The 22,922-nt window shown below is 41.9% G+C and overlaps 2 protein-coding genes and 1 long non-coding RNA gene across 8 annotated transcripts in view; 1 reads left to right on the top strand and 2 right to left on the bottom strand.

Moving 5' to 3' along the window:
* Positions 1 to 527: 527 nt before the first annotated feature.
* Positions 528 to 8,105, bottom strand: lgmn (legumain). Its single transcript, XM_076107645.1, has 14 exons — positions 7,950 to 8,105; positions 7,484 to 7,635; positions 7,214 to 7,311; positions 5,442 to 5,523; positions 5,242 to 5,324; positions 5,061 to 5,136; positions 4,649 to 4,711; positions 4,163 to 4,229; positions 3,381 to 3,499; positions 2,343 to 2,432; positions 2,007 to 2,216; positions 1,715 to 1,885; positions 1,283 to 1,350; positions 528 to 1,097 (listed from the first exon to the last, which is right to left on the bottom strand). Exons 2-14 carry the CDS (start codon positions 7,622 to 7,624, stop codon positions 1,055 to 1,057), a joined length of 1,311 nt encoding a protein of 436 aa, XP_075963760.1. The 5' UTR covers positions 7,625 to 7,635; positions 7,950 to 8,105; the 3' UTR covers positions 528 to 1,054.
* Positions 7,448 to 22,912, top strand: LOC142967972 (uncharacterized). Of its 2 annotated transcripts, XR_012959004.1 has the most exons (7): positions 7,448 to 7,750; positions 10,424 to 10,570; positions 10,772 to 16,624; positions 16,718 to 16,880; positions 19,578 to 19,643; positions 20,825 to 20,909; positions 21,596 to 22,912. It is a non-coding gene; the product is annotated as an uncharacterized LOC142967972 (long non-coding RNA). The 2 variants fall into 2 exon arrangements; XR_012959005.1 differs by lacking the exon at positions 19,578 to 19,643.
* Positions 9,233 to 22,922, bottom strand: part of pcnx1 (pecanex 1) — a 31,784-nt gene continuing 18,094 nt past the window's right edge. For all 5 annotated transcript variants that reach the window (XM_076107640.1, XM_076107641.1, XM_076107643.1 and 2 more), the window contains 22 exons: positions 21,897 to 22,007; positions 21,590 to 21,681; positions 20,283 to 20,392; positions 19,830 to 19,935; positions 19,572 to 19,664; positions 18,734 to 18,884; positions 18,317 to 18,458; positions 17,520 to 17,697; positions 17,211 to 17,319; positions 16,712 to 16,841; positions 16,557 to 16,615; positions 16,116 to 16,331; positions 14,800 to 15,053; positions 14,480 to 14,710; positions 14,147 to 14,247; positions 13,711 to 13,861; positions 13,381 to 13,611; positions 13,023 to 13,297; positions 12,678 to 12,856; positions 11,842 to 12,263; positions 10,750 to 10,890; positions 9,233 to 10,492 (listed from right to left, as the gene is read on the bottom strand). In XM_076107640.1, coding sequence (XP_075963755.1) covers positions 10,352 to 10,492; positions 10,750 to 10,890; positions 11,842 to 12,263; positions 12,678 to 12,856; positions 13,023 to 13,297; positions 13,381 to 13,611; positions 13,711 to 13,861; positions 14,147 to 14,247; positions 14,480 to 14,710; positions 14,800 to 15,053; positions 16,116 to 16,331; positions 16,557 to 16,615; positions 16,712 to 16,841; positions 17,211 to 17,319; positions 17,520 to 17,697; positions 18,317 to 18,458; positions 18,734 to 18,884; positions 19,572 to 19,664; positions 19,830 to 19,935; positions 20,283 to 20,392; positions 21,590 to 21,681; positions 21,897 to 22,007 — 3,623 coding nt within the window. In that variant the 3' untranslated portion in view covers positions 9,233 to 10,351. The remainder of the gene's footprint in view (positions 10,493 to 10,749; positions 10,891 to 11,841; positions 12,264 to 12,677; positions 12,857 to 13,022; positions 13,298 to 13,380; positions 13,612 to 13,710; positions 13,862 to 14,146; positions 14,248 to 14,479; positions 14,711 to 14,799; positions 15,054 to 16,115; positions 16,332 to 16,556; positions 16,616 to 16,711; positions 16,842 to 17,210; positions 17,320 to 17,519; positions 17,698 to 18,316; positions 18,459 to 18,733; positions 18,885 to 19,571; positions 19,665 to 19,829; positions 19,936 to 20,282; positions 20,393 to 21,589; positions 21,682 to 21,896; positions 22,008 to 22,922) is intronic.

Genomic DNA, 22,922 nt, shown 5'->3' with positions numbered 1-22,922 from the left:
ATATGCATCTTGTTAATTCTGGTGGTTATGCACATTATCACTCGAACTGAATTAAAGTCAAAGTACTTTTGGCATTTACATCAAGAATTTGCAGTGTCAAATTCTCTGACATGGATGTTTTTTAACATTAATACCAGCCAATCACAGGAGGCCCTGTGTGTATTTTATTTTAGGTATAGTTACATGTAATTAGCTAGGACGTAATCAAGGCATCATACAGTCTAATGGGAAGGAAGAAGAGGGCAATGTGGGCAAAGATTCAGACGCTAAATATTCTTAAAATCTTTTCTCACAGAGAAATATTCTGTAAAACGTAGCAGGTGTTAAAACATGCTCTGATAAAGCTGACAGTGGTTTATTCTAAAGGAGGTCCGTGTGGGTCTAGCTGCCCGTCAGACAGGAGTCCACACTTAGTCTTTTAATAACAGCACGCATCTCACCAAGTGTAATATTATCCCAAAAACGTGATATTAACGAATATAAAAAACGTGCTGAATGGTCACAGAGAGAAAAAAGTTTCACAAGTCTTTTAATTTTTATAGCAGTTTTGTTCTTTCCAATTTATTTCAAGATTCCTGTGTTACAAAGTCTCTTGAAGTTCAAGAAACATTCAACATCAGTGGGACGTTCAAGAAACATTCAACATCAGTGGGACGTTCAAGAAACATTCAACATCAGTGGGACGTCCTTTACATCTCAATCAACCATTCATGCCAGGCGGTCCATACCACAAATACAGCTATGAGCAAAACAAATTAACATGAATTTCATGTTATAATTGTCAATCCTACATTCTAAAAATAATCAAAAGCAGTAAAATATCATCCACAAGCCTTTCACAGTGATAGTGCAAACTCATCATAAAACAAGTTTAAAAGTTCTCAGTAAAATCAAAAAAACATCACGAGTAAAAAAAGAAACGTGTTAGTGTGTTGATAAAACAATAACGTCAATTCCACGACAGATTGATTCTTTAGCAGTCCAAAGAGAAGCTCCGCCTTCCCGGGCCATCACACGTGGAAGAAGCAGTTTGATGGGAGACGTTCATGGATTTTTACTTGCTGTAATGACACACTGAGTCCATGGCGAGCTGGATGCTGCAGACCAACAACACAATGGGTTTCAGTATCAAATATTCACATATTAAGGACAAATAACTAAGTATTCCTTTGCGTCTTAGAATTGTATGTAGTTTTATACAGATTGAACCACTATCACATTACTTCTTGCCTAAACTAGGCAGGTTAATAAACTAGTTTGTTCAGTGGGAAGTGGCGCTTACCGGTCTGCAGAGTATCCTCTCTCACACAGGTTCACCAGAGCATACAGATGTCTCAGAGCGTATTCATACTGAAACACAAGAGGACATCACACGTGTCAAAGAAACGTCCCCCCAGTCGGTGATAATGAAATGCAAATGACCAAAGTTTATTTCCCCGCTGTCGTATTTGTGGCGCTCCAAATGTCAAACAGTTCCAGAGAAAAGGGAAAGGAAACCTTTTTTCTGAATAAACACATACAGCTGTATGAAAGTGCACGGGAACATTTTGTAATCAAGTTACGACCCAGAGTTTCTCATTCATTAGGCTGACAAGTATTAGCTGTGGGCGAACGGGTAGGATATAAAAAAAAAAAAAGAAGAAAATACCCTACCAGTCCACCGTTACGTTAACCACAAACACTTTCTAAATGTGACCCTTCTGTGCAGCTCTACCTCAGTTCTGTGCCAGTTGAAGCAGTTGTACTTGTAGTGGTTGACTGCAGCCTTGTAGCACTGATGCTGGGAGAGTTCGGCTCGCTCGTTGAGAACCTCGTCGGCCTTGAGCTTGTTGCCGGTCACCCTCTCAACCACACGGCGCATAGTCTCAGCCAGCACCTCCCTGACCTGAACACACACACACAACGATAGATGAGATTTACGTGACGTGAACAGTCCTCCACAGAGGACCTGAAACACGCGACATGCTGCGACAGCAGAAACACCACAGCACTCTGCCAATCTTCACCTTGAGGTGGGAGTTGATCTCCATCAGCAGCCCTCTTGCAACTCTGATGTCATTAGAGGCCATCATCTTCCTCTTGAGGATGGCCAGAGGAACGTCAGGGCTCGGGGTCAGATCCAGATTCTTAACTGGCTGCAGGGTCATCAGAGGAGCGGTCTGGCCGCTGGCCTTGGGGTTACCCTGAAACGCTATGACCTTCATGTGGGCCATCGTCTGTATAGAGAGTAAGAAACTCAAAATAAGTATCTAAATATGAGCAGGAAACCCCACAGCAAGAGGCATAAAATCACAGCCAAGTCGACATGTTCCCTCCTCAGCAGTGTTGATTCTTTCTCTCACCTTGTTTCCAAACTGCTGGACGTGGCTGGTGTTTGTGTGGCTCTTTACGATCTTGAACTGCTTCACCAAAGTTTCCTTTGTCAGGTCCTCCTGGAAGCACAATGTGACAAAAACATTATTACCATTAACAGGTTTTCAGATTTTTCAGAAAATCACAGACTAAACAGAGCAGTTGTTCCTTGATTGTTCTATTTTTTTACTTTCTGTTTTGGGATGCTTGTATATTGAGGGGTCACAGGTGTTACTACTCTACTGTAGCTGCTGTTGGAAACGTTCACCACTTCCTGTTCCTGTCCCGTTAAGACCAGGTGTTTGGAACAGTAAGTAAATAAACCTTTCATGGACTTTATAGAGTCTCAGTTTCTATTGTACTCTTTAATATAAGTCGACAACAAAGTTGTAAACTTACAATTAAAAATGTAGGAATTAAAAGTTAACGAGAAAAGGCAAAAGTTTAGCTTGCTTACTTTTGATAAAAGTCAAACAAGTTAAAATGTTATATATCTTTGCATGCAAATCATTGAGGAGCTGAAAAACAGCTGAACTGTAAATTGCTGAAGGCATTTAAATATGTAGTTTTATGTTTGTATGTGAGCACTAAAGGTAGTTGAACCAACACTTGAAAAGTAAGAGCTGAAAGCAGATGAAATGTCACTCCATGTGTGAAAGTTAACATCTGTAAGATGTTCATGGAATAAAACCATGTTTTTGATAGTTTATGTATCGGGGATTCAAATTACCTTCACACGCTCAAGGGATTGTACTCAGCAATACCTTTTGTAATTGTATCTAATTGATATCAGCCTCACTGTTTACTTCGTATCGAAGCTGTAGAAGTTACTGCTGAACAACCAAACACTTTCCTCTGCTGCTCGGTAACATTAAAAAGCATACGATGGGGGTAGCTTATTGTGAAGCCGACACGGGAAAAGCCCTGTATTCATCACGGTGTACGCACGATTTTCCATCTCAATTTTCATAATCTAAACCAGATTGTAATAACTTGTATGACATAAAACAGGGGGACACATCACCCACCACATCGGAGTCCTCCATCCAGTTGACACTGTACCAGTCTCCCAGGTACGTGTCCCTCTTCTCGTCATAGTAGCAGGCGTAAGAGGACTCGTGCGAGTTGGAGGCAGTGGTGGCGTACACTACAAAAAAAAAATAAAAAATAAAATAAAATTAAAAAAAATAATTAAAAAAAGATATAAACTCTCATGTTATGCTGTGTAGTATTTTGTAGAGACCTAAACACGACTCGCATGTCTGCTGAAACTGAAGGACAGTTTGTGAACTCACTCAGAGGTAAATGCAAGTTAAAGAGTGATTATGTTCCAGAAATATAAAGATATCCGATTTAGACTACAGATGAAAGTCCGGTAAAAAAAAAAAAGGGATGTAACACCAGAACCTTGATTCATCACATGAGGCCAAGCACATGACAAACACAGGCAATAATGCTGACTGCACTGTCTGACACATCAAAGGACTAAGAGTCAAAAACTGACTCTGAGTCAAAGTCCCCAAACCAGACCGCAGTGCTGAGCTCAGCCCAGACATGACTAAGAATGAAATAAAAAAAGGAGGTGAAAGCTAAAAACAATAAATCACATGAGCTTTTACTCTTGATTGTTGGCAGTTTTACTTTCTTAAAAGTTCAGCAAATGTAGATAAAGTGAAATGGTCACGTGGAAAAGTCAAGTGTTATGTTGTTGAGGAGTTAAGTAGCTCATGGATTGGCGCTTCCTGTTGATCGCTGCCGCTTCATTACCTCTTGGTTTTCCTGGAACGTGAATCTCAAGAGTTCAACTCACCGTCAATGTCAGCAGGCAGGTGTTCCATCATTGAGCCGGACTCGCACGCCTCGATGTACAACACCATCTGTGGATGTGTGTGGGGACAAAAACCAGTCATATGATCTGCTCTCACAGCTCAGACACACAACCACCTGATGCACCTTTTATCACTGACCTAGATACTGTAGGCATGTTAACACCAGGGCTGTTATCAAAATCTCAATATGGCCTACTGCCATTTTAAAATAGCAGGAGGTGCAATATTTGTTAGAAGTGAAATGTTTGTCAAACTACCATTTTAAATAAATACTGTGGTGCTGCAGAGATGTTTGGGCCCACACATCATATTCTACAGGTTTAAAAAAAACATCTTTGTTTGTTACAGATCCATTCAAAAAGCCCACCACAATCTGTTTAATATGTTTTTCATTGAAAATTGCAATGTCAGTAAAAAACAATGCAATTCGATTTTTCATTTAAAATCAACAGAATGTTGCTGCGTACCTTTTTGTATTTCTTATTTTCGTGCATGTATGTAATGGTGCTTTGGAGATCGTCCACGGTGAGCTGCGCAGAGAGAGAGGACAGCATTGGTAAACAGACGTGTTAAACTTGTGCACATCCCGGTTTGTTCGGTTTTGTAGTCTTCATTTCTTAATAGACATAAAATAGAAAATTTGCAGGAAACCATGTTTAAACTATACTCATAAAGTGTAAAAGGCTATGCTGCTCTTGATCAGTTTATTGGTTTTTTAATGTCACAATATTGATCAGAAGTTAAATTCGTGCTCAAATACATAAGCAAACAAAACAAAGAGATAACTATCAAACGAAACAAAGTCAACAACATTTTGGTTTGGTGCAGTGAGCTCAGGAGTGAACATTAGCAAGAGCAGGAAGCCAAAAAAGTGCTCACGTCATCATTGGGAAAGGCCAGAATACCAGGCGCCCCGTGGTCGGTAAAGTACACAAACACGTGGTCGTTGGGGCCGCTGCCAAAACAAACAGAGCAAAGTCAGAAACGGTATCTTGATGAAGCAGGAGTTGTGCTCCTCTGATCTCACTACGCCTCTACTGGTTTCATTCCATCACTTCACCTCTTCAAAACCTTTCCAGAGCCACCTTTGACGTTTGAGGAGTCTCCCTTCAGCACTGCCAGGAAGTTTTGTGGGGTCACATCCTGCAGGAGAACACCCCGACACAAATCAAAAAGTCTCTCCAAACAAATCTGTTCCAACATCAAAAACATGTATTTCAGAGCTTTGATTTGTACAATTATTTGCACTGAAGCACTCACGTCTCCGGTGTAATCTTTAGGAACTCCTTTGTACACATCTGTGCCGTTCGGCCTGTTGATCACTATCCCAGGGGTGGGGTTTCTGGGAATAGAGAATATGAGTCAGATAAGCAGAAGGAAGTTTTAATTTAAAAAAAAAAAAAACAGCTGACAGAACATGTTGTCACTTGATCGGTGAATCATTCATCCGGTATTATGTCAGAATCTGATGAGAACTACAGCACTTCAGGTTTTCTGCTACTCTCAACAACAACAGCGGCTCTATTGTGTGAGAAAGTGCACCGTGGCCATTGATTTCTGCAGTCTGTATGAGTAACCGTGCAAGCTGCACTCTTTCCTGCATCACTTTGAATACACGTCAGTGATTAACCACAAATCCAATACGTGATAATCCTGTAAGCCATGCAAGAGCACGATACGGATATTAAACAATAAATGTTGGACGACTTCTCTCTACAACCCGACTACATTATGACAAGAGAGTTTCACGCAAGGACTCATGGGACAACGCTAAAGTGTGTAGACGGCTAATAATAGTTGACAGCTTTCATTGGTTATTAGTATTAAATTAACATGCAGTGGAAATAATCCATTATCTGCAACTTCTCTGCACACACACATATATAAGATGTTAGTACTGTACAAACAGCATATGGACAGAAAATAACTAAGAAACATTGATAAGAATATTTTTAGTTGCAGCTCTATTTAACCATTTGAGATAGTTAACATGCAGAGTTTACGTAGTTTCCCTTCTTAAGCTTTGGTCTACACATAGAACCCTTTTCATACATTCCAGCAACTTTTTACATTACAAGAAAGCCGCCAACATTGCTCCTGAGCAAGTGGACAATCATTGCCGTCTAACACTGCTGCATGTCACGTTGTGTAACAGTGATCCTATTTCTGAGCGAAACTGACGGGTCTGCTTTCACCACTGCTCCTTCACCCAATCACCATGGAAGTAATTTAACTCCAATCCACTGAGAGGAGCCCTGAAATGAGTTCCTTGTGACTCCTCTCGGTGGACCTCTTTAACTCGGCCTGTTAGTGCTGCTGCTCTGAGTGCTGCTGCTCTTGACGATGAACCACACCGGGCCGACACGCCACAGAGACACGAGAAATGTCAACACGAGCGTGCGATTATTGTGTGGCTCACAGCTACAAATCTCCACTCGGTTACATTTCTGTACAATCGTAATGTTTCTGTTGTTCCAACAGCGCCGACAGAGTGAGACCTCTTTTCTCTAGCAGATTACACCTAATCAAGTTCAGGAGGCCCGTCCTCCCGACTAAACGGTCACTTCATGTCACTCATTTAAGACGATACACGTAGTAGTTTTGAACCAGGAACTCCAGTATTTGGATCGTGTAGCTCATGAAGATGAGCAGACGTTAAATGAAATATACATAGCTGACATCATTATTCATCACCTTTAATGCTTAGCTCTATACAACACTATCTAAGACAGTGTGGAACTCTTTAACAGTTATATACAGTAATATGTTGATGGCAAAGTTAGAGATTCAAATCCTGTAATTGGACTTTAAACTGAAACGTGCACCACAGCATACATAAACATGAATGTTGTGTCACATTTAGGAACGGTGTACAGTATAGTCTCTGACGTTTCTTTGCACAGTCTACTAACTTGCAAACAGGGAAGAATGAGGGTCAATAAATAACAGAACTACGATACAATTGTGGATTTGAACGCTTCGGGGAAAGAAGAAGTCTCTGTATGACAAAGAAACAAAAAATGTCAACTCACTCCTCATTTTTTGCCAGGTCATCGTACATCATGACCACTATCTGCTCATCCGGGATGCCATTCTTGTGCACAATCTGGTAGGCATGGCAAGCATCAGCCTGAGAGCGAGAAAGAGCAATATGGAGAAGTCAGTTGCTGGAAAAACTCTGAGTGTATCTAAGAGGAAAGTTGATCTTATCAAGAAACAATGATAAAAATAGCAATGTCACATCATGCACAGTTTGCGCTTGTTCATGCATTGAGATTGTGGGAGCAGTTTCACTCTCTCACCTGGTGTCTGTAGTTGTACCAGCCATTGGAGCCAGCTACGATAACCACCCAGTTCTTGCCCCCGTCTGGGTCCTGGGAGGGGAACGCGTTTACCAGCCCGAGGCTCAGGCCGAGCAGGGCGAAGAAGACCTGGTTCAACATGTCCTCGCCTTCTGTGGAAGTCCCCAAGTGAACGACAGGGATGATTCAAATATCTCAAATGTCAAATTCGCTGTTAGAATAAAGCGGTTTGTTTTGGACTGTTCGGTGGCAACAAAACAACGAAAGGTGAGCACGAAATAACACACACCACCTGATTGCCTGGATGTCACGTGATGTTATCGGCACAGAGCTAGCTTAGCTGGTAGCACAACAAGCCAAAAAAAACTGTATTTTTAAGGAGCTGTTCTAGCTATTATTATATAATAATATTATAATACGCCGAACTAATCCTGGGTAAATTACAAACAGAGAAAGACATGTTTACCTTTCCTTTGTTGTGGTGTGCGAAGGAGAAAGCAGCCCACGAACTAACGTGAAAGTCCTCAGCAGGAGTCAGCGGGGACATTTATATATGACGTCGGGAAAAACAGTCGATAGGAATTCTCGCGCAGCAGCCAATCAGAGGGCTCGGGGGGCGGGGCGTCACTGTAAACAGTCATGTGGTTGAAGAGCAACAAAACATGTATGAGCTCCTCTATTTCCTGGTTCAAGTGAAACAGATTGACTAGATTCCTGTGGATTATAATTTCTAAGAAAAACAATCTATTCTTTAAACAAACAAAGTTTACTTATGAAATAAACCAATGCATTTTGCCCTGACTAACATTAGTTTGATGCAGTATGGTATGCAAGTACATTTACTAAAGTACAACTTTGAGTTACTTGTTCTTGAGTATTCTAATTTTTTGCTACTTTATACTTCCACTACATTTATTTAATAGCTTACAGATAGGACTAGAGTACATACTGTATATGAATGTCATTTTTCCTAAAGATTATTCGCACAAACAGCATGTGACACACATTTTGCAGCATGTTACACAATTCTTTCGAACCTGTTTAAGCAGGCAGTTAGGACATGTGATATGATTCACTCTGCCATAACCTTTTACAGCAAGTAACCCATAAAATCCCAAACCACTTGCACCTGCAAATCACAAGTTTCATTTAAAAAAGGTGCTGAATTGTAAATTCTGAGCAAATGTATGATTGAGGGATTGCCTCCGATGGCTGAGCCGGTGGCTAGCAGCACAAACGGTGCAAACAACAGCAACAATGTTGACAGAGTTAACAGCGTTGACCTGAGGAGGAAACAGAGGGTCGGCGTTACGCTTCCATGACACCGCCGTCGGCATCATCAGCTGTAACTGCCGTTTGAGCGCAATGCAGAGCGGCAGCGAAAAGCTAGCCAGTAGGGCACACAAAAAGGGACTCACGTGCACGTGCAGCCGGACCGGCTACATAAACAAAGCACAGAAAAGCTCGGTTAACAACACACACAGGGAGAGTGATTTCATTCTCTGCTCAGGTAGACATTACTCCATTACATTTTTACTTAGCAAATAGTGGTTTGCTGCTATATTAATGCCTTACATTTCAGATTTAGCACCTTTAAACTTGGTCTCTCCTGCAACATTTTGTATATTTACTAAATATTTACACGGTGCTACATGTGCACTGGTTGTGTATCCTTTCATTTAGTGGGTTAGACTCCAAAAAAAATTCGGAGAATTAAATAAAAATACACAAACAATCAGAAGAGGTGCATTAAAGATGTCGGCAATAAATCAAACTTTTATTTCTCCATATAGAAAAGAATCAAGTTAAATAGTGAAACAGTCCATCAAAAATTCGGCATCTTGTTTTCAACCAATGGTCCTTAATACATTAACCTTTGTCTCAAAATGAAAAAAAAAGATGTAACAAAGTGTAAATACCATGTTCACAGTAATAAATATTGAAAAGAAAATCTTTTATACATTGACATTATATATATATATATTTGAGTAAATATATATATATTTATATAGATATATAATCATATACAGTAAAAAGTTATTTTCAAGTTTATCAAACATAAAATACTAAAATAAAAATGGCTGAAAACAGAATGATTGCATTTTTTTTCATTCCCAAGGCATCGGTAACCATGGCCATTCAGAGTCTGTAATAAATAAAATGTGACATTATCTAAAGAGTGTAGTGCATCACTGTAAATTAAAAAAACTAAAATTATAGTGCAAGTTTTTTTTTAAGCGCAAAGTAATCTTGCAAATCTCGAACTAATCCAAACGGAATGACAACAAAAAAACCCCAGAGGAGTTTGTTGAGCGCATCAACGTCAAGTCTCTGACTTCAATCTGTTCTGCATCACAACTTCCTCTGCAGTCTTGGCAGCGAAAAAAAACAAAAAAAAAAACAGCTTTCACATGTGTGAAACCATGGCAGATATTCAATACCAGGCTTATTTTGGCAAATTACTTAAAGACAAACGGAACACAAAAAAATCTCCACACGCTCTTTACACTCAGCACTGTCAGAATTGCCAACAAAATATTGTCTGAAATGCATAGAAATGAATTATCAGTAGCAAGAACTAACTTAAGGGTTGTTTACTGTCATGCAGCATTTCTGAGACGCAAAGCAAGGCAGATATTATTAATGTGTGTCGATGCAGTAAAGGATGTTGGATGAACGTATGCTCTGCCTCAGCTTGCACTTTTCCCTGGCTTCCTTTCCCCCTCAGCGATACGGAACGAGGGAGGGGGGAGAGCTCCCATTTCCTGTTTGTCTGCAGGCTCCTGCGTCCTGCTGAAAGCCAGGGAGGTCTGGCTTCATCTTCACACACAAGTGTTTGTGTTTGTGTGATGCGTGTGCTTGCTTGTCTCAAACCTCTGCACCCAACTCAATGACCCCAGTCTCAATAATGGGCACTAGCTTATCTTCCACCTGTACCAGCAGGATGGTCTTGTCGATATGGGAGCGATTGGCTGGGTCTCGGCTACAAGGCACCCACCGGTGAATCACCTGCAGAGGGCAACAGAGGAGGCGGCTTTGTGAGAGGAATCCTCCAATCAAATTTATGAGGCGTTTATTACAGAGCAAGTAGGTCACAGAGGGTGTTACACGCCAACAAATAGGACACAAGTACAAGCAAAATCACAGTCATTGCATAAGAGGTCAGAGAGTGTGAGAGTGTGAGCTGACAGGATGTGACAAAACACAGCAATATTTGCTTGTTCATAAATCTAACTTGCATTATAAGGCTGCTGATGAAGACTTACGTGTCCTTCCATGCCCTCTAAGGGGCTCCAGTCCCTCCAGCAGGTCCGTCCTGCCCTCAGTCTCATCGTCTCGTCAGGCCACTGCAGCTCCTTCCGCTTCGATAAGTTGATGTTCTCCAGCACCTGACCGACATCCGCAACCTGAGCGACACCACGGAAGAATTATATTTACGTCACAGCAGGACTGAGGGGTCGTCAGTCAAAGAAATGACTGACATGCAATTCAGTTTTTTTTAAAACATCAAATTCAGAGGCATGGAATCAAATGCAGATGCTTCATACGTTAGATTTGATGTCTTTTAAAACTTTGTTTTAAGATGTCCTGGCAGCCTGGTGGTCAAGATGTGACCCTAACTTTAGGACCCCTGTTGCATGTCATATCACTCTTTCCCCCCATATATTTATCTCCATGTTAAAAAAAGAAAAAGAAAAAGGCAACATGCCATCAAAATAATGAAAATTGAGCGACAGAAAGACATGGCATGCAACCAGATCAGCAGTAAAGAGTAAAAGTTCTACTTTTTGTAACAAATTGTCATTTCAGTAGAGTATTAATGTAATTACAGAGTTTTAAGAAGAAGATGATTTGCTCTAAAAGTCAATAAATGGTCGATATTTAAATTACATGCATAACAAGATTAGGAGTCTGCAGCCATGCTAGCGGCTCGGTGAGGCTGTACTTCAGCTAAATGCTAAGATCAGCATGCTAACAAGCTCTCAATGAGGATGGAAGCATGTTGATGATTAGCAAATATCATTTTTACCATGTTCATTGTGTCAGTTTAGTGTGTCAGCGTGCTGATATTCACTAAATAGTTTATAAGGTGCATTAACAGGATTATATTGTGATGGTTGTTGAAAATATATTCAATAATATAAGCGTTGCCCTTTTTTATATCAGGTAGGTCTATCCGTTTGTGAGCTAAAGATCTGAGGCCGAAAGACTAAACAGAACTAAGGGAACAGAATAAACACTTTGTTGATGTAGATTAATGCGTGAAACTGAAAGTCTGCTTCTAAATTTCACTCGCCAACTGTCTGTTATGTGGACATGATTTCTTTCCTGCTCATTTGTACATAATGTCTACCAACCTGCACTCTGTAGGAGATGTCATCTCTACGCACGGTGGAGATCATGGGGTGGTGTTGTTGCGGGTAGTGATGATGGTGATGATGCTGGCTGAGGGGATCGGTCACGGTGCTGCACATGCCGTCGTTGCCCAAGAGGCCCACCAGCGTGTGGCGTTTGCAGGGAGGGATGCTGTGGCTGGAGAGGGAGGCGGAGGGGTCAGAGGTGGAGCCCAGCCGGAGCTGCAGGGAGGTGGGGAGCGTGCGCAGAGACAGCTGGCTGGTGGAGGAACGTCGGCAGGGCTCCAGGCCCGTGGTGGAGGTGCGCAGGGAGGAGTGACGGCTGCTGCTGTAGCGGTAGGAGGATGACTGGCTGGCAACAGAGGCTCGAGCAGGAGAGTGGCGTACCAAACCCGACTGGACAGACTGGGAACTTTGACTGGTGCCTGGACACAGGGTGGTGAAGTCAGACGCAGACCATAATTAAAGGAGAACTCCGATTGATTTAGTGTTGCAATCTCATAAAATGTGGGGACTTACGAGAGACAGATTTTGTAAATGGTAAGGTGGACGAGATATCCTGGATTTCAGTCACTAGTATGGGTCAAGCTCCAAAAACACTGGATCCTACATATCCCATAATGCAACTCAATAGTGCCCTATACTAGACCCTCCCTGCCTATCATACCTTCATCTTCTAAACTACACATCCAAGTGCATATCAAAAACTAAAATAACTACTGTATATCTAAATTCTTCTTCTAAAAGGCAGCTCCGGTGAAATTCAAAACCGAACTCAAAAATATGAATTCGTCATAGTATTCATAATATTAGTGGTTGTCAGGTTCGCTAGTTCTCACCCAGTGTGTGCGGCTGGTAAGTATGAGAGGGGGCGGGTCCGGAGGTGCCACCCTGCGACACTGAGCTCTGCTGAGAGTCACCCCCCGTCCCATTCCCACTGCCACAGGACATCCCCCCTGCGTCGGAATCCTCGATGTTCCCGCCACTGTTACAGCCAGCACCACAGCCTTTCCGTAACCTAAAAAAAGATAATTTGAATATCATCCGTTGATAAACTACAGTCAGATTAGAAAACACAGAGAAAGAAAAAGAAAACATGAACAGATCACAAATCGGCTCTAGCGTGAAAATGTTATTTAACAACATCAACCACTTAGTTTGTGTTTTTGAGAGCGCCAACAGACCTGTGCCAGGTGCTGACAACAAAGTTTCGGATGTTCCCGATGCTGATAGGGCCTCCGAGAATGTGTCCGAGCTGGGGGTGCGAGTTGCAGTAGGAGGTGGTCAGCGGCGATACATAGATGGGATATCCGATGGGCTGGTCACAAGAGGAATTGATCATGTTTCGCAGAGCCTGCTTGGCGTTCTGAATGCTCCCGCGCTCTGGGTTTCTATTTCTCAGGAACACCAACTCCTGCTGCTGCCCTGCCCAAAGGCCTCGGACACATTCTTTATTCACCTGCAGCACAAGAGGTTACGGTCTCATAAGTAATTGTGTCAGCAATAATCAAAGGCTAATTCTTCATCTGCCGCAGTTCTCACCTTGATGACACGGAAGCTGAGGTATCGTCGATTTAGCATAATGATTTTGTACTCGTTGGTTCCCTCGTCGAGGACGTGGCGCAGGGCGAGCAGCGACGGCGAGTTGGACAGCACAGCGCTCCTCCAGGCTGGGTCGCCCTCGTGAGCGATGACCAGGTTCTGCTGGTGGGAGGAGATGGCCTCGAAAAGAACCGCCGGCTCATCGTACTCATCTGGGGACGTGAAGTGGTCCTAAAAGAACAAGTGCAACATTGTGTTACAGACCACATCTGACAGAGAATGAGGTCAAAGATATGTGGTATCGACAACATGACACCTGCAGCGTCTCACCTGGTGTAATTTGAGAGACATTCGGATTCCAGGCACCACAACTTTCCTGAGGAGTTCCATGTCTGCAAAGATCCACTCGTCCCGCACAGAGGAGATCCGGAAATCTCCCTTAAATAGTGCATGAAGTCCGTAAAGGAAAGACTCCAGATTGCTGTGATGGAAAGATATCGAGAACATATAGTTTTGTTCTCACTCAAAAGGTTTACAAATACGTTTATCCAGAGCACAGACACTACATCACATTACTTATCTAATAAAATATGCTTCTTTATGCTTTTAAAAGTTACAGAGGAAACATCAAAGACATGAACGTCCCAGATAATTCTGGTTGTTCCGTTACATGTGTTACACTGTCTGGCCTACATAAGTGAACTCTCTCTCGGCACTTAAAGCATTATAAAAGGTTAACTTATTATCATGAGGATTACTAAATAACCTGGACATATGATGGGCAGCTGTTCCCAGAGCTCTCCTCCCCAGCACACACAGGCCGAAGCAGAGCAGCACCAGAGCAGAGTCTTTCTCGCTGTCAAGTGGCTACAAACACAGTGGAGACAAGGAAGATTCATGAAACTCACAATCCCAACTGGTGCTAAACTACATAGGACATAAAAATCTTTTATGTCAAGTATGGGTGGAAACTCTTCGTTGCATTTCTTCACTTATTAAGACATCATTCCTTAACATTTGATTAAAATCAAACTGCAACAACTGAGTGTTGTCCGTTTTAGTTCCCATTGTGACTCAGGGACTAAGAATCCATTATTACCGTGGCCCTCCGAGAGTTGCAGTACTGGATCCAGCCCAGGTAGACTCCACAGAAACTGTCCCTGGAGATGCCTGCGAGTCGATGGTCATAGTCCTCGTCGATGTTGGGATTGAAGGTGGGATCCAGGTCGACGTAGTTCCTCTCTCCGCATCCCCGCAGGCCGTCTTTCATGGTCTCATTAGCCAGCCACTCCTCCAACTTGGTGGAAGCGATCACATAGTAGATGATACCCTGAGACCAGGAAGGGATGATACATTTAGATCATATGTAAATAATATAATAGTGACACCTTCTTTTTTTAACTGCTGCATCCCACTAACCTTGACATAGTAGGTGGTCAGGATGCGTCGTAGATCGAACACCTGCAGCATGGAGGCGGCGCTGTTATCAGTGATGCTGTAGCCCTCCAGCACGTATTTGGTGACCAGCACCTCCCAGGCCAGCCAGCGCTGTCCAAAGGCAGCATTAAAGGACAGTATGTGAGGGAGGTGGCCCGGCTCGCAGCAACAGCAGCCCTCGTCTTCCTCCACCCCCTCAGTGATGGCCTCCACTTCCCTCTGCTGGCAGTAAGTTCCTGTGGCGGGAAAAACAGATTAATATACACAGAATACTATTGTATACACAACAAAAGTCAGATCAAAACTAATATGGAGACCACTAATGTGGAACTGGAACTATGACAACTGGCACATTGAGAGAAAGTCTAATTTTCTGAATCACACATATATAAACTGGTTAAATACCACTTTTGACACAAAAAAAAGTGTTGTGACAGTGAAAAAGTGCTGACAGACAGGTGATGAGCATCATGCTCTGAGGAGTGCCTCCAATCTGTAAAAGGTTTACAGCCGGTCACATGCTCTGAGCACTGTTTGCTGAGTCATGCTGGTAACGAGTGCAAAGGTGTGTTTCACAGGAAGATAAAGCACAGCTGGACTAATATGCTGGAAAGTTCCCGTCACAAATGGAAATACTGAGCAACCGGTTGAAGGAGGATGTCACTGAGAAAATATTATGCCGACTTGATTTTCAAATACTTTGAAGTTGCCAAATAAAACCACAAACATCAGAAGCCGGTTGGACCGGCAAGTTCAAACAAAAATTGTAACTAAATATTCACACCCAGTAACTGCTGTTATGTAGCTAGCTACAACAGACAAAGCTAACGTTAGCTTGCTAAGTTACAAGCTAACACTAATAAATCTAAAACACACATATCTGTCCATGTATGCATATATACAAAAGTCATATGTTCATTTAAAAAGGGATTGGCAGGTAATATATGATTTAATGTTTAATTTTACTGTAAAACTGTTATTTCTGGAAGTTATGTCGCAGCTTGAGATGCAACAGTGACTTCCTGTTTATAGAGTTGGATGCTTTTTGATTGGAAGGTACTACAGATGTTACTTATGTCTCTACTAAACCTTAAAGCTAGTAGTTTGAAACTGGATAGCTGTTACTAAGAGAGTAGGAAAGACACAAACTAATAGATGGTGCAAATCAATCCTTATAATTACTTGCAAATACATAGTGACACTAATCGCATTAGCTACAGTACAGTGTAATATAATCACAACTCGTGTCTCATTTGGTGCCGCGTTCTTCCTTCTGTGCCACACGTGGACCTTCTCACCTCTGAACTCCAGCCCTCGGAGCTGGAAGGTGACCAGGCCGTTGCCGATCTCGATGAGATGCACCAGAGCGTTCAGGTAGTCGGAGGCCAGGATGAAGCAGTCCCCGGTGCTGAAGTTGCCCCATCGGCCCAGGAGGAGGTCTCCACACAGGCTGTGCTGCAGGGAGCGGGTAAGGTGCTCGTAGAAGATGGAGTTTAAATTGTTGTCATCAGAGCCTGAGGAGGGAAAAATACATTATTGCATTTTACGTTTGCTCGCTGACATCACTGGAATAGACTGAGGATTAAAAATACACTTGTTCTATCATTCTAAATCTCAAAATACGGCTTCGATAAGAGGATGTCTTGCTGGGAATTTCAACTTAAACAGAGCGGAGAACTGTTGTGATAAACTTTTAAGGGAAAACAAACTTTTCTTTTTTTATATTGCTATGCCCTCACCTGGATTTCTGTCCAGCTGAGAGGCCAGCCGAGTGTTGGAGTGATCCACTCTCTTGGTGCTGCAAAAGGTTGAAAATCACACATTTCAGACGCATATTCACAGAAATAGTATCGTATTTGAACATGGAATAGTATTTTAGATATGTTTTCCCTACTTGTAGTCTCTCTCCCAGAACTTGACGGGACGGACGTAGGATGTGATGAAGATGGCGCTGCCCAGGAAGGGGTTGAGGGGAGTGGAGAAGACTGTTGACACCAAAGCCTGGACAAACAGCATGGCCGAGTCTGGAGGGGCTCGGGTCAAGGATCACTCAAAAAAAATATGTAAGCTTCGCTGTATGTAACATCTGCTGTCCCTGTGATGAAAATGAGCTCGATGAAATACCATATAGTTACATACACTGATAATAGTTGGCCAAAAAAAGGCTTTCTAGTGCTTTGCCCACCTTCATTTCCAAACATCAGGGGAACAATAACACAACATTACAAACATCTCAACATCAACAACTACGGCCTCAAAAAAGACAACAGATTTGAGTCAAATACCTCTCTGAAACACCGTCAATGCTACCATCTATTATCAGTTTCTACCTAAGAAACTGGTGACACGGTGTACAGTATAGGTTGTGATAAATGACAGCAGCGAAAGGATACGAGGCACAGCAAAGGGCTGAGCAAAGGCGTGGAATGCTGAGCCCCATGTGATCTGCCAGGGGGCGATGTAGGTGTAGACAAAGTGCAGCTTGTAAAACAGCTCCCACATCTGTAAAAAAACAAGCGGCCCATTATAATAAAATATTTAATAATAAAAATACTGCTATACTTTGTCCTGACCAGTAAAGAAAACACTGGGCAGAATGAATCGTTTGTATGTAATCATGATGATATTAAATACATGCAGATTGTCTGTTCAGAACGAATCAGAACGGTGCAAGACGTACAACTCATATGTATTCGTCTCACCTTGCTGAAAACGATGGACATGAGGAAGAGGTCGAGCAGCAGCGTCTCTGACAGATGACGGTAGTCAAAGGTGAAGAAGAGGACGGTGAAGAGGATGGTCACATACTGGTAGGTGGGACAGCTGTAGGAGGAACGGAGCAGCTTCAGGCCAGCTACTGTGATCATCAGAGCGCCCACCCTGGAGGACATTTTAAACAAGTCAAACATGGTAGACACTTAAATCATGATGAAACCAGCATGCTTTAAAAAAAATACTAGAGAATAAAGGAACAGTTAAATATTTTGTCCAAAGTTAACAAAAGCAAAACCATGCAACCAATTTGTTTTTACAATTTGCTTTTTGTATGGAAAAATGAGTGTTTATCAGTAAGCATCAGGTTATAACCTTCACATAGCCAGGCTAGCTGTTTCCCCCCGTTTCCATTCTTTGTGCTAAGCTAAGCTAATGGGTCTGCATTCATAGTTACTGTACGGTCATGAGAGTGGCATCATTCCTCTCAGCCAACTCTTTACAAGAAAGCAAATAAAAGTGTTTGTCAAAATGTCGACTTATCGTTTAAAAGTTTGCAAGGTGAACCGATTCTCATCTTTAAAAGGTTATTAAATGAATTTGCTTTACAGGTTCTGGATTTTCAAGCTAATGTATCAATCGTGCACAAGTATAGTGCAGTACGCTAGTGGAGAACATGATCCGCCACTCAGGGTTATATTAAGTTATAAAATAAGAGAGAATACGATAATCAAAGAGAAAAAAGGAGAGAGAGACAAAGATGTTGTAAAATAGAAAGAAGTCTCACTCTGTGTCAAGTCTCTTCGGACTGGCGAGCTCTCTGGCGCTGCCACTGAGCTCATTGAGGATGACGAGTGGATAGAGGACATTCTTCTCCACGAACAGCAGCCACACGTGAAGCTTTTCAAACCACATCACATGAGCCGCATCTGAGGAAAGAGACAGGGGACGTTTCTTTAGTCAACATCATAGTTGAGAGGACAAACTCTGGAGGAATCAAAAAAACAAAAGAAAAATGTTGTTTTCTATCTTCCTTGTTGATATTATCAACCGACACACAACATCAAATGAATGGATTATAGTGATATGTTGATAATCACCATGGCTGAAGAGACAAAGACAAAACACAGACTTCTGGTATCACTACTGAAGGGTATGATTTGGAAACAGTTTTTGGTTGCTATATGTCCTTCAGGGTACTTACCCCTGACTTCAAACTGATAGTACTCCTTAGTTTTGAGCAGAGGGTGGGAGAAGCAGTACCAGGGCAGCTGCTTGCGGACTTGAGGCAGCAGGTAGTGGGTGAGCAACCCCACCGTCCCCAGCAGTGCATACAGGACATAACTGAGGAAAGGCTGAGGGAGCACAGAGACAGTAGAAATTAATCTTTATACACACTCTGCCGGTGCGCATAAGACCGCCCTTAGAAAAACAACTATGCAACTATTTGTAATTAACTCGTTTTTGTTCCCAAAAGCGGAAGACATCACATATTCTTGTTTTCAAATTGTCTCATTAATAAGGCTGTAACACTTATGCCGAGGTTAGCACAACGAGCGGATTGGTGTGCGAGTCAGTCACACTATGGCGAATGCAAATGAAACGCCGCAGCTGGAAGACCTGCCGACGGTTCCCGGTCAGCTACAACAGCAACGGAGAGACAGTTGTGTATAAGACGAGGAGGGCTCCACCGTTTGAGGAGATGTGAATGGAAACACATCCAACATGCTCATTCATTCATCATGTGCCGATCACCCGGATGATAAACGTTTGGGTGCTTTGAGTTTAATTTATTATTCTATGTATATTGTATTTTCAGTTTCATTGCATAAGAGATGTTTTTCAGTTTTATAGTCTTTTGCGACCTGTTGCATTGTTTTTTTATCCCACTGTACTGGTTTTCGCACCGAACCATGAATTCTAAACTGGGATCGTGAACCGACCCGTGACTTTTGTGTACCTTTACACCACTACTAATCCTCAGTATCATCAAGAATGAGACTGGCGTCAGCCTTTCATTGATAAGAACATATTTACTGTACCTGCAGTGCAATAAAGACTGTGCTGACATGGATGGCGAAGTAAAGGACAGCAATGACCACACAGACGATCAGGTCAGACTGCAGACGCTCATTCTGTGCATTCAATAACAAACAATGTGGATTAGAAATAAAGAATAAAACCACCCTTTAAAAGACCGTAGCAGCTTCAACAAATTGAATTGCATGTCTGATATTTTCAAACAACAATCCTAGCTTCAGTCCCATCTTTAATCAGATAAATGATGAAAGCCAACTCACCACTGAGGCCCTGAGCTTCTCGGGGAGAGGGTCCTGTACTTCTGACAAAGGGTCCTCTGGGTTCTTATCTTTTAAATTGGGCACAATCTTGGACTGGATCAGCGAGCTATGACGCAAAAAGAGAAAATATTAGCTGGTTCGCACACCATGAATCTCCTGAGGGTGATTCATCTCAGAGGGAATATATAATCATTCACTCTCACGTACACTACAACCATTGTGTGAAGCAGTTTCAGGCTTTTTGAACTGAGCATTTTTGAAATGCGTAGAAAAGCCTCATCTGAGATAATCCACAGCATATGTGTGCGTAGAAAAGTCACTTTCAAGTGGTTCATGGAAAATACTTTTGATCTGTTTTTGCCTGCTTTTGTGCCAGATGGGTGAGTTCACCACCCATGACCATCAGTGCCAGAATTTTTACACACACACACAAATATTTTAACTTGGACTTACATGAGGACAGAAGGGTCACTGCTCTGCCGGCTCAGGTGGTAAGACACTGCCACCAAGAGGCCGCAGAACACAGAGAACAACACAGGGATGTGATGAGGCTCCCAGGTCTCCTAAAACACAGAAAACGACAACCTTTTAATATATTTAAAAAATATCAATATTGTCTATTTTTCCACCAACTCCGATACATGTAGGAGTTTAAACTAAAATGGTGAACATGGTAAACATTAACTGATACACTTCAGCATGTTAGCATTGTCATTGTGAGCATGTTAGCATGCTGATGTTTGCATTTAGCTTAACGCACCACTGTGCCTAAATACAGACTCATAGATCTGCTAGCATGACTGTCGACTCTTGTTCTTGTGAACAGTGAACATTAAAGGGGGCACGTTATGCTCATTTTGAAGTTCATACTTGTATTTTGTGTTTCTACTGGAACTTCCTTACAACGTTGGATGTTAGAAAACCACAATATTTATCTCATACCGTCTGTCCGACTAAATCTGTGTTCTCTCTTTGTCTGAAACGCTCTGGTTTAGCGCCTGTCTCTTTAAGCCCCCGTGCCGAAAAAGCCCAGTCTGCTCTGATTGGCTTGTGAGAAAAATATGGCGCACCTTTGCAAAGGTAGTTCTCCAGCCGTGGGTGGACATACTCAGATAAGGGGATCTGTATATTCTAATGAGCCAGATCTGAATGTATTGTTGAATCACATGTTTTGTGATCTAGACAGCCCACAAAAAACTGACTGGGTTTTCTTATTTCATATTGTGGGTTGGTCGGCACTCCAGATACCCAAATGTATGTGCATAAGCACTGAAAGAGTGAGTTTAAAATGCCTTTTAATATATTACAGTTTGAATAGCTGAGCAATACAGACATTTTAATTAATTCAGCTGTTGCTGGTTAGCAGATGCCACTGGTTTTAGATGATAAGGGCTCTGCAATGTGTTTAGTAATAAACTGTTGGAAGCAGTCCAAAACAGCAAGCAAAGTTAGGTAAAAGAAAAATATATTCTTTGCCAAGAATATTAAGTTTCTACTGCATCAATAAAGCAGTAATACTAAGACACTTCTCTCTCACAGTCTTTAAACACCAACAGTTTTTTTGCTGCTATAATTTGAGGTCTAATTTGAAAGTGATGGTTAAAATACAGTACTTTTTACTAGCTGTAGAGGACATCGTTTTAAAGTACATTCAGACTGGATTTCTGTCCTTAGATTCATTTTAGATGACAGTTAGATGCTCTCCAGCTGATTACATTGCATCTAGATTAGATTAAATGCTAAGTTGGATTTGCTCTCACCTTCAGAGCTCCGTAGCAGAAGCCATAGAGAAGAGCGACGGTGACGATGCTGCGCAGGATGCTGTACAGCGCTGACAGAAGGCTTGTGGAGGCTGCAGCAGAGAGCACAGAGAAGGATGTCAGCAATGAGGCCACTCAACCAGACAGGCAGCAGGCCAGGCAGAATGCAAATCAGCACTCTGGCCTCTAATGAAGCCTTCCATATCATAATATATAAAAGGCAAGGGTGTGTGAGTGTCTGTTGTCTCATTCTGCAGAGGTTAAAGTCACCCCTGCAATGCAAGTTGTGCATCTACAAGTCGCTCACCATTGCCCCCGAACACATGGATGTCCAGCTGCTCAAAGATATACATGACGAACGTGTTGACTTGTGGCAGCAGCCCCACGAAGAAGATGATGGGAAAACACAGAGTGAAGACTGCAGGGAGACACAGAATTAAACACTGATTCTTTTACACGTTTTCCATCTTAAAATTGCAGTTTTCCTTTAGATAACGCAGATGATAATAACGTTTATTGTTCTGCATCTCTGACTGTCAGCTACAGATATCATTTGTTCATATTGGTGCACATTGGCATTTCTCCAAGGCAAGCAATTAATGTTGATTGTTGTTTGATGAAAGGTGGCTTTATTACTCTCGAAACAAATAAACATTGCTTTCAGAAGAGAGATTGAGGCTCATACACAAATTGCACTTTCACAAAATGTTTTGGTGGATGCGTGCCTCATCTCGGTACAGCTCAATCTGTCTCCTGTGTTGGGGAATCAATGAAAGTGCAGCAGTGAATTCTCTCCTGTATCATTATATGTCTGTGTGTTTTTAAGACAATTCCTACTTTTTACTGATAGTCAGAAAATATGGAACAACAAATCTCCAGCCATGTTTAAACTGTGATTAGGCCAAATACCAGAAATGTACGAGTTATTTTTATTATGATAACGATGATTGATTGTCGTGTTGATAAAGTACTACAGCTACTTTGTATCGTTTACATTTTTTAAAATCATTTAATATCATCTATGAAATTAGTCATGCTTTTATCTTTTCCAGAATGAATTATTGTAACTCTCTGTTCACCTGTTTGCATTGGCTGCATGTTTTATTTTAGAATTGATTTGAAGTTTTTACTCATTACTTCTAAGGCAGGTCACAGTCTAGCTCGCGCATGCATTTGTGCGCATATGAACCCAAACCGTAAACTCTGCCAGCAGCCCCAACTCACTTTTAACTTACTTGTATAGTCCTAAACATTTGTGTTATTTTATTGTTTTGGCGTGTTATTTCTTCTGTTATGTACGGCTTTCTGAAATAAAGCCATACTAACGAAGGTT

Source organism: Anarhichas minor, unplaced genomic scaffold (genome assembly GCF_050575085.1).
Source record: "Anarhichas minor isolate MPS153535 unplaced genomic scaffold, ASM5057508v1 ptg000040l, whole genome shotgun sequence".
NCBI lineage: Eukaryota > Metazoa > Chordata > Actinopteri > Perciformes > Anarhichadidae > Anarhichas > Anarhichas minor.
Note: the sequence above shows the minus strand (reverse complement) of the source record. Positions and strands in the feature narration are given on the sequence as shown.

Coding starts and splice junctions, on each gene's coding strand:
- lgmn (XM_076107645.1), bottom strand. CDS start 7,624: ATGTTGAACCAGGTCTTCTTCGCCCTGCTCGGCCTGAGCCTCGGGCTG. Junction 2,433..3,380: donor GGATGGAGGACTCCGATGTG/GTGGGTGATGTG, acceptor TTGTGCTTCCAG/GAGGACCTGACAAAGGAAAC. Junction 2,217..2,342: donor TCCAGCAGTTTGGAAACAAG/GTGAGAGAAAGA, acceptor CTCTCTATACAG/ACGATGGCCCACATGAAGGT.